At 42.5% G+C, this 9,919-nt stretch overlaps 1 protein-coding gene across 1 annotated transcript; it reads left to right on the forward strand.

Annotated features, from left to right (window-relative positions):
- Nucleotides 1-447: 447 nt before the first annotated feature.
- On the forward strand, nucleotides 448-9,029 carry LOC121697369. Its single transcript, XM_042078865.1, has 6 exons — nucleotides 448-497; nucleotides 1,364-1,571; nucleotides 4,581-4,678; nucleotides 6,470-6,593; nucleotides 8,281-8,423; nucleotides 8,707-9,029. The coding sequence occupies exons 1-6, from the start codon at nucleotides 490-492 to the stop codon at nucleotides 8,816-8,818; spliced, it is 693 nt and encodes a 230-aa protein (XP_041934799.1). The 5' UTR covers nucleotides 448-489; the 3' UTR covers nucleotides 8,819-9,029.
- Nucleotides 9,030-9,919: the final 890 nt, after the last annotated feature.

Genomic DNA, 9,919 nt, shown 5'->3' on the forward strand with positions numbered 1-9,919 from the left:
CCACTTGTGCTCATTTTCAAATGTACTCTATTGTGACTCCCATAGCATACCTATATCTTCACCCAGATCCCACAACCCACATACCTCCCACAGGAACATGGATGCCACAGCAGACAGGCTTCCCTTTGTTCAACTCGTAGCAGAATTGCTCAGGTTACACCTCCACACACACACACACACACACACATACACCTGTGTGTGTAAACACACATGCACATGTGAGCGCATATATGTGCCTACTAACACACCACTAATTTTAGGATTAGTTGTCATTTCACAAGTGTGTGGGTGTGTGTGTGACTGTTTATGTGTGTCTCTGTGGGGGTAGGGTTAGGTGGGCAGACCGGGGGCCTAAATGGAAACACCTGGATTAACTGGACACAGCTCTTTCCATGTTCACCCAGACGGGCTTGTTGGCTCAGAGGCTCTGCAGCCCCTCACTCACCAGAGGGTGGGGGTTTCCTGCACTTTTCCAGTGGAAGCTACCCTATGAAAATGTGAGTGTTTGTGGTTATGGTGTGTGTGTGTATGTGTGTGTGTGTGTATCTTTCTGTCTGTGTGCCTGCGTGTGTTTGTGTGCATGTGTGTGAGAGAGAGAGACAGAGAAAGAGATGCTGGCTGGCACACACACTTAATCAGTACACTTAATTTAGTCACACTTCATTACAGGTAATAAATAACTACTCTCTTGGATTCTGTCTGGGAATTCAGTCACTCTGATTAAGATGGAAATTCTGACACTCACCCTCATAAAAAGGCTCCTTCCTGAGAAATGGGACACTTCAGTTTGGTAGGAAACCTGCTGGATATTAGGGGACATTATGCATACAAAACTGATTAAGAGTACCCTTCTTAGTTGCTGAGGAGGACTCCGTACTCCTGCACTACACAAACTAGAATGATCCACTTCAGGACACCTCTAGTTATAGACTGAAAGACGAATCATTAATGAAAGAGAGAACACATCAATAGTGAATAAACTTATTATTCCCTCAGAAATTAACTAATGCATAAATGCATTTGGCAAAGATGAACATATGAATGCGATTGAATGCTTCTCACCTCACCTCATGAGTTAGCATATGGTCTTGAGAACTAAAAAAAGTTACTTTAACATGACTGTTAACAGATGAGCTGTCCACATGTGAAGTCAAACATGTTGGGACATGATACACAAACCCTTGGTTCTTATGACTTATTCAAGCGCAAAGCCCCGTGTGACACATGGAAAGACTAATTAGGCACCAGGACCATATACAGACTGACAAGGGGGAAGGGGAGCAGACAGGAGGAAATTCATCTGCCTCCATCTCTCTCTCTCTTTCTCTCTCTCTCTCTCTCTCCCTCGTTCTCAACCTGGAAGGAGAAACCATAGAGTCTATGCATTATTGAAGAACGAGGAGGTGGCGCCGAGTTGGCCTCCCCTGCCTTTCCGCGGGGCCTGGCAGTGCCACACAGACAGGGACGGAAGTCGCAGGTGGCAGAGGCACGACGGAGCTCCAGCCCCAGCAATGCCAGGCTCTCTCGCAGGGTACCAGCTAACCCACGCGAAGCTGGAGGGAGACAACATGGTAAGTCTTTGGGAGAGCTGGTGGTGCAGCACAGACTAGCTGTGCAAAAATGATGAAAGAGAGAAGAAAGAATGAGAACAACTTGAAAATGAAGTAGAGATAATAGAGCTTAATGACCCTACTTGTAATTGTGTTGTATACCAATTACTATTACTGCAAATGTTTTGTGATGATTTGGAGTTTATGAGTAGCACCAATGGGAATGTCGATTCTTACAGAGGCACATCAGAGGGAAAAATCTGTACTGAAACAAGAAATTTACTTTTCTTTCCTTTATTTCACTCTCACCAATAACACTGTTGCATTGTCATTGATCTAAAACAAGTCTTGTGTATGTACTTATTATACATATTAATGTGAATGCTTCTGAAAAGAACAAATGTGTGATAAGATACAACTTATCAGTAGTATATGGTGACTGGTTGAAGAGATAGCAAAATAACAATAGACAGCTGACAGTTCCACTGATTGCAGTGGGAGGTTTTGCACTCCACAAATTGGCACTTGTCACCATTTCAATATTTACCTGATTACAGCACCAACTCAAGCAGGCATTCATCTACACACTAACAGAGAGATGTGCACGCGCGCACACACAAGTGCACGCACACACACACACACACACACAACGTACATTGACATTAACAGATACACACACACACACACACACACACACACACACACACACACACACACACACTAAAACATTTTAATCTCAAAACAGCATTAATATCCTTTTGATACATACACCCTAGACACATTTTCTCACAATGGAATGAATGTGCTCTTTGACAGAAAAAAAACCCTCACCCCATCACACAAAAGCTAAACAGAAGACACCCTGTGGGTGAGAGTATTGAAAATCCCAGATCAGACATTTTCCTCCTACTAAGATGAATGCAATAGAGCCTTTTAATCTCACCTCTATTATCCATGAATCACAGATGCCACTAAACAGTAATGAGCACATTCCCAGGATTTACTACATTAATACAGGAACTCTCATTGGCCTCCTTATTTTGATAATGGATCTGAACTATTTCCCCTTTAAGAGCCACATGTAATGGGGAAAGAAATAAAACCAACATATTCACTCCCTCTAATACAAGGCAACATGAAAGTACACATTAAACCCCACAGGTTACTGTAAACTTGCCAAGCACAGCCACTTTCTTTGTATTGAGTGTAACATTTCATGCATGAAGGTTGAGACATTTCCTGCAACCTATGGCAGTTTATATGGAAAGGTCAGTATGCAGTCAAGCTGAACATCCAACATGGCCTTGATGCAGCTCACTCAGATGGAACTGTTGATTAGTGGTTCATGCTGTGAGCAGTCAAGCTGTAGCTCTTGATCCTGTCCTGAGAATCTAAAGCATTGTGTGTTTTCTGTTACTGTCTCTGCGGTTGATTAAAGGAACAAGCCACCATTTTATGAAATTGGGTTACTTACCGTCTCCCCAAGAGTTAGATAAGTGGGCAAAAGCATTTTTTGTCTCAGTGCATGTATTGTCTTAGTCTGGCAGCGCCAGCGCTAGCTTAGCTTAGTGAATGGAATCCTTCGTCGTTCCTTCCATGTTGAGGTTTTCAGGTGTTGCGTGATATCTCTGCGCCCAAGTAGCAGTGCTTCGCCTGTGCTTCGCCCCAATATAGTCCCAAGTCAATATCTGCCCAGGAAACCGCCTCATCTTAATCTGCATTGCAATTTGTACTCGTTGTCAATAGGCAGGCCACAAGAAGTCATTAGGGATTTATTTTTTGTTTGTTGGCTCACTGTTACTTACGACATGCTATCCGGCGACAAAGGATTCCACACACTCTGCTAAGCTAAGCTAGCGGTGGCGCTGCCGGACTAAGACAATGCAAGCACTGAGGCAAAAATCCTTTTGCCAACTTATCTAACTCTAGGGGAGATGGTAAAAAACCCAATTTTATAAAACAGTGCCATTAAATGTATCAGCTCTTTAACACCCCTTAACACACCATCAGCACATTACATTCAGATAGATGGCGAAATAACAAAAAAAGTTGACATTTGGGCATTCCGTTAATTCCACTTGGTGTAGACCAGAGAGACATCTTGCAGGTGCAGTCAGTAATTAATATAACAACTGTAAGCATTGTGTTTGTTTATGTTTATGTTTATGTTTATGTTTATGTTTATGTTTAAATTGCTTAGCAGACACTTTTGTCTACAACATACATTATATTTCAATCTAGGACCAAACAAAACACATCAGAGAGGTAGCTCACCCCTTCTTTCAGTGACCTCAGAGAAACTTCATATAGTGTTATGTTTTTGTTTGGGAGACAGGCTGCCCCTAATTTGTTTGTTTTCAGTTTTTGGAGCCTGGGCTGCCTATAGAGACTTTATTTAGTGTACTCACAGGATGCAGCTAGCGGATTATGAGGAGATGTTTACTGAATGTGACAGACAATGTTATGGGCTTAAAATTGCATACAATCGCTGACTCCGCCTTTAAATTATGATGTTAATACTGAATGTTAATTGTGTGTTTTTAGTGGCCTGTGTGATATACAGGGAAATCTCACTGGTTATTTTGCCTATAATTGCTGAATTACATTACTATTACTGTATATGGCCCCTTGTCAGTAGTTGCTTGCAGTCTGAAAGAGGTTTTAGGAACACACACAGTAGTGGTAGTGAACACACACACAGGATGAGTCAACTCAGCAGTGGAGTTTGATGGGATGGAGCAGGGTGACCTATCGTAGTGGGAGCCTCATGCGTGAGCCGGCCGGGAGCCTAAAGTAAATAAACTGCAGTCAGCTGCAGTAGGCCTGGTGTCAGGTTCCCGCGGCGACAGCACTCTCATGCCACAGAGCCACAATTTGATTACAACTGACGCCACCATCAGCCCAGAGGTAGAGAGATACGGCAAGTTAATGTCCTCAGTGCCAGGAGTCCAGTTCCGCTGAGGGGTTCTTTTATGGCTCCTGTGCTGTGCTGTTTGGTGTGACGGGATCTTTTGGGGTTTGGTCCGGCAGGAGGTCATGACCAGAGTGCCGACCTGGCTGCCGTCTCACCTTGAGGGGCAGAGGGAAGAGAAGAGGGGAGAGAGTCGAGACGGACCAAAGGATGTCAGGTGAGAAGCATGTTTCTCTCCTCCATTTTTTCAGTCTCATTTTTCTCTCTGTCACTCTATCCTCGTTTTTCTCTCTCGGTTGTTTCCGGTCTCTTTTCATCGCCTCGTGCAACCTATCCTAGGTCAACATGAGTCACAGCTCGACAGAGATCATCTCAAACTATTGGTTGCCAAGGAGCTCATGTGGTGAGTGAGGGGTGATAGTTTGCCTCATCATGCCTCACACTAATTTCTGATCAGAAGGGAAACTCAGAGTAAAAAGGTTAGAGAATCTAGAGAAAGCATTAACTTCTTGGTAAAGAGTGCATTTGAATGTAAGGCCTAGGAAGTCAGCTTTGTTAGCCAAAGCCACAGTGCTACCTACTGTAGCATTCCTCGTCTTGCCCCTATGACCACCATTGAGTGGCTCATTGTTGTTCCCCAGGAGGGTGCTGGAGGACATCATTTTTCACTCAAGAGCAGCTCAGTCCTCAGGGAATTCAATTATCGCCACTGAAACTAATCAATAATTCCCAGAGTAAGACATTTTCTCTAAGGCTACGCTCTCTCTCCCTTGCTCTCTCCTCTCTCCTACTCTCTCTCTCTCTCTCTCTCTCTCTCTCTCTCTCTCTCTCTCTCTCTCTCTCTCACACACACACACACACACACACACACACACACACACACACACACACAGACACAACATAATATACACTCACACACAAAAGGCAAGTGAACTCATCCATTAGTGCTATAACAATCTGTAGACACAAATACAAGCCCAGCCAATGATGATCTAAGCCCTTGGCCTCCTACATTAGCTGCCAGCAATACCTTTGTTATCCAGTGCAGATAAGAACCTGGCTAAGGATGGACAGCTTGGCACAATATCCCCACAGCAAATGGCCTTTCCCATGAGTAATAGGAAAATCAACCAGACCCTTCTGGCGGTCAGTTTTGCAACCAAGGGAATATAATGAAATGGACGCTTGTCAGTGCTATCAAATGAAAGGGGAATAACTCTTATTTAATGTGAGTGAAGCCATTTCAGATCTTTCCAGGCTGACACGTAGATCATGGTGGTATTTCTTTTTCTCTTTCCTCAGGATATTGTTTGTATTATTTGAAATGCCTTTTAGGTCAGGACTGATGATCAAATTTGTTTTGTATGCTCTCAGAGTTACACAGTATTGATGCAGCTCTCAGCGAATAGCCAAAACATGTGCATGGTGTTGGTTTTATTTGTTTGTGGCTGAGGTGTTATGATGACTTGAAATCCAACCCTGTGTGCCTGACCTAAGGGGAAACTTGTAAAGTAAACCGCTCTTTCCAGCCGTGAATCCTGAACCCCGGTCACTTGATCCAAGGCGTACTCAAGGACGAGAGAGCATCCTATCTGATCATTCTCGCTCTCTCCTTTCCGCTGTCCTTCTCCATCCCCCTCTTTCTTCATCTTCATTGTCTTCATATACATTGTCCTGTCTAGTAGGATGAGCCTTTGCTTATTAAACTGAGGAAAAATGATTGCATTGATTTTTCACAATGCTGCTTCCCCCAAAGTTCAATAGGCTTCAGTGGAAAGTAGGCAGACTATGTTTGGAGAGGGATCTGTTGTCTGTTCTCTTTTTGGGAGACTTACTGTTCCTGAAATGCCAGCTGCATAAATAATGCTTTCCAAATAAGGTCATTGTGTGTTTGTCTTGTACTTGTTTTAAGAAACTCTGCAAGCCATCACTTTATTGAATGAATTGCAGCCAGCTGCATGATGTGGTAGCATTTGGAATTGAGCCTGGATCGTTTTCTGTTTGATAGGGAGTGTGTATTCCCACCAATTAACCTATCCCAAAGTCAGAGAGGAGAGAAGGATGACCATGCAGTCCTCATGCTGTATGAGCAGCAGAGAAAGCTGGAGGACAACAGGTGCCTACTGGCTGAGGTAAAGTAGAGAGCACATCCTCAAGTTTGTTATGTTTAGATGAAACATCACAAACTGACTGTCGATAAACAGAGAAGAAATATCACCCAGGGCTAAATCTTGCTAAAGCAATCAGATAATGTGAACAGGTACAGACATGGACAGAGGGATGGGTTTGTCAATCAGACAAATATAGTAGCTTGACTGGATTTTAGCAGATAATAACCTCAAAATGGAATACTAACATCATGAAAGAAGTTGGTATTAGATGGCGGCTGCTGCAGCAAAAGTAACATTTCTCTCATGATGATTTGTCACACAGAGTGTGTTCCGGAAGAAAAAAGACAGTTACATCACAAGTCCTTTCTGAAATAGTCATAACTTAATGACCATTCTGCCATCTCTATGGCTGGCATTATTGAGATTGTTCCATTGGTCCTCCACAGTTGGACTGATATCGGATATGGGACTGGGGGCTCAGTGGTTGCCAGTATCCCATTAAGACACTTTATAAAAGGGTGTGGACTGCTGTCTAGTGAGAAATTAGTCATCTGGGGGCAGGGATAGGTTGTCAGAGGCCAGAACAGATGTGCTTTTTGTGTGGGCACTGGGCAGACACCCTTATGCACTGTCTCTTTCATGAGTTGCATGCCAGCTCATAGAGGCCTGTACTGGACCCTATCCCTGGACCCTAAATGTTTTTTATAAGACTGGGTGTATTACAACATGTTGTAACACAGCATGCTAAAGGCCTGTAATCAGAAAGGGTTCTGGATGCTTCTGTGTATTCAGGGTATACAGTTTAGCTTTAATAATGGCCAATGCCAACGTCAACTAGTAATTTGTTTTCTAGAAAAATCTATTAAAATTACAGGTCATTATTCTCATTAGTATGCATACTATTATACTTTATAATGTCTATATGATAGTGATAAACTTGTTATAAACTGTATTATAACAATGCATCTTTGAAGAGGATAGCCTAGAAGAGGATAATATTAGCCTAGAAATCTAGACGCACCCTAGCGGCGGCAACTTAATTTGCTCAGCCTGTACGTCTAGTATCAAACCATAGGGATTTCTATTGGCTGACGCCGTGGACGTCATCCAATCACAGCGCTCTATTTTGTTAGAGAGTCTTAAGGCGGGCTTAACAGGATAACGACAGTCCTGCGACGGTGAACAACAAGGAAGGTGGCTATGGCGAACGAAGAGCGGTTGTTTGAATCGGCATTGGCGTCAACTTTGGAGGAGTTTGACTTGTGCTTTTCTTTGAAAGTTGAGCAACACAATGCACTTAAGTCATTCCTTTCGAAGAAGGATGTATTTGCCGTTTTGCCGACCGGATACGGATATGGTCGTAGTGCTGGCCTATTGCATGCCTAGGCAGTTTGAAAGACAATTCTCCGCCTGCCCCTTGGATTAAGCGAGGTGAATGGTTCGTTTCCAGACTATATATTTCAATGATATAGAATGGCCCGCCAGGCTAGGATAATATTATTTTAACGATTGGATCGTACGAATTGTTACCACGTTGTTATTGTATGATTTGTAACGATGGAGTTGTGATGTGTGACCATATAATGAAGATGAGAATGAGTGTGGCTTTAGAACACATATTTTTGTACAAAATGTGAACATTTTCTAAAATAACCTTATGTTACGTATGTTGATCATGTTTGTAATTGGTGTTTTGTGGTTCTTCTAGTTGGCACGCATTGAACAGGAACTACGAGAGAGCCTACAGCGGGAAGAGGAAAAGCAGAGGGCTCTCAATCAGGTCCGGCAGGAGGAGAACCGCCTGCGGTGGAAGAACCTCTGTTTCCTCAGCCTCAACCAGAGAACGGCAAAGTATGTGTCAATCCTATAAGCTTGAATGGGGTTAGAAAAAAGAGAGAGAGGAAGAGAGAATGTGAGGGATTGTGGGGATTGTATTTTTAATTCACATGTTATTCTAAATAGGACAAAAATAGAACCAGTTTTTCCTCAGTCTCATTGATAATAAGAATCCAAACTTTGAAACGCCATGAATCTATATAGAGATACTATCCAATTCTTGGAAATGGTTCAGAAAATGTCATCAGACTGCAGGTGAGTTGTGCAATGCCTCACTGTGTGTTGCCTCCTCTGACAGGCCATGGGTCAACAGCTACTACAAAAACATTCCTATGCACATCTACTGTCTTCCCATCAAGTCACTCGCTCACAAAAACAGCAAGATGAAGAGGAAGAAATGGAGGAAGTAAACGGGATGGCATAGAGTATGGACAAATATAGAAATTGTGGTTTTGAGTTTTTTGTATATTTCTGTTCATATACAAATAGCGATGATGGAAAGATGTCATGGCTTTACTAACACTTTGAAATGGACAACATTTTTGTCTGCTGATTTTTTTTCTGTTTAAGTGGTGAATGAAATACAAGTGATTGCTCTATAAAGGGTTTTGCTCAGATTAATATATCTGTTAGTAACACACTTCTTTGTAATCCTCTATCCACACAAACAGCAAATCAATAAGTGTGTGCATTTAGAACTAAGATGCCTCATCAGTTTGTGCACCATTTAAAAAGTGCTATTTACAGTAATGCACCATTTGCAGCTACAGTGTCATAATCATCGAGATTTCACAGATGGAGCTTTCTAGCCAACTACAGGCCTCCCCCCACTGGGAACTGAAACTTCAAGGCCTCCAGCTGTCCGTATGAGCAGAAAGCATATGAATAAATAAAGGTTTCCGCAGCGAGTCCCAGCAAAAGAAGTCATCAAATCATCTCTGGTTCACTAACTCGACAGCGCTCGTAACTACTGAGCTGACACTGTTCCAGGTGATGAGCCGGACAGGTACTTATCACGGTTATGTTTCGTTGAAATCTCCTGTTCACACAGCATGCATTATTTACACATTTAATAGCGTCACCTTACAGTGAATTCTTGAGGGTCAGTCAAGGGTTTTATCCCACAATATGCTGTCCGACTGAGTCCAATGGGAGGCCCATAGCAAGGGAGAATACAAGTCTATTGTTTGAAAAGCTTTAGAGAAAAAAGCGTCATACTTGAAACCTAACACTGAGAGTAGGTGAAGCAGGAACGTCTATCATATGCACAGAAGATGAGCCCATCATTTACACTATGCTCAACTGTGACATGGAACTTTACAAAGCGTCAAGTTTATCCTCTTCAACAAAGACTCATTGAAATTGACAATCTACCATTACTATTTCTTATTCTGAAAATTATATGGTTTGACATGTTTTATAATTAGGTTATAATCAGGAGTACACTGAGTGAGGTGCCATTTAGGAAGGTCTGGTTCACTGGTTTAAGTATATATACTCTTTTGGTTTGT

The sequence above is a fragment of the Alosa sapidissima genome, chromosome 22 (assembly GCF_018492685.1).
Source record: "Alosa sapidissima isolate fAloSap1 chromosome 22, fAloSap1.pri, whole genome shotgun sequence".
NCBI lineage: Eukaryota > Metazoa > Chordata > Actinopteri > Clupeiformes > Clupeidae > Alosa > Alosa sapidissima.

What these genes read in the sequence shown, in the direction of transcription:
- LOC121697369 (XM_042078865.1), top strand. An exon ending in AGCTGGAGGGAGACAACATG is followed by an intron (nt 1,572 to 4,580) that starts GTAAGTCTTTGG and finishes TTGGTCCGGCAG; the next exon opens with GAGGTCATGACCAGAGTGCC. An exon ending in CTCAACCAGAGAACGGCAAA is followed by an intron (nt 8,424 to 8,706) that starts GTATGTGTCAAT and finishes CTCCTCTGACAG; the next exon opens with GCCATGGGTCAACAGCTACT.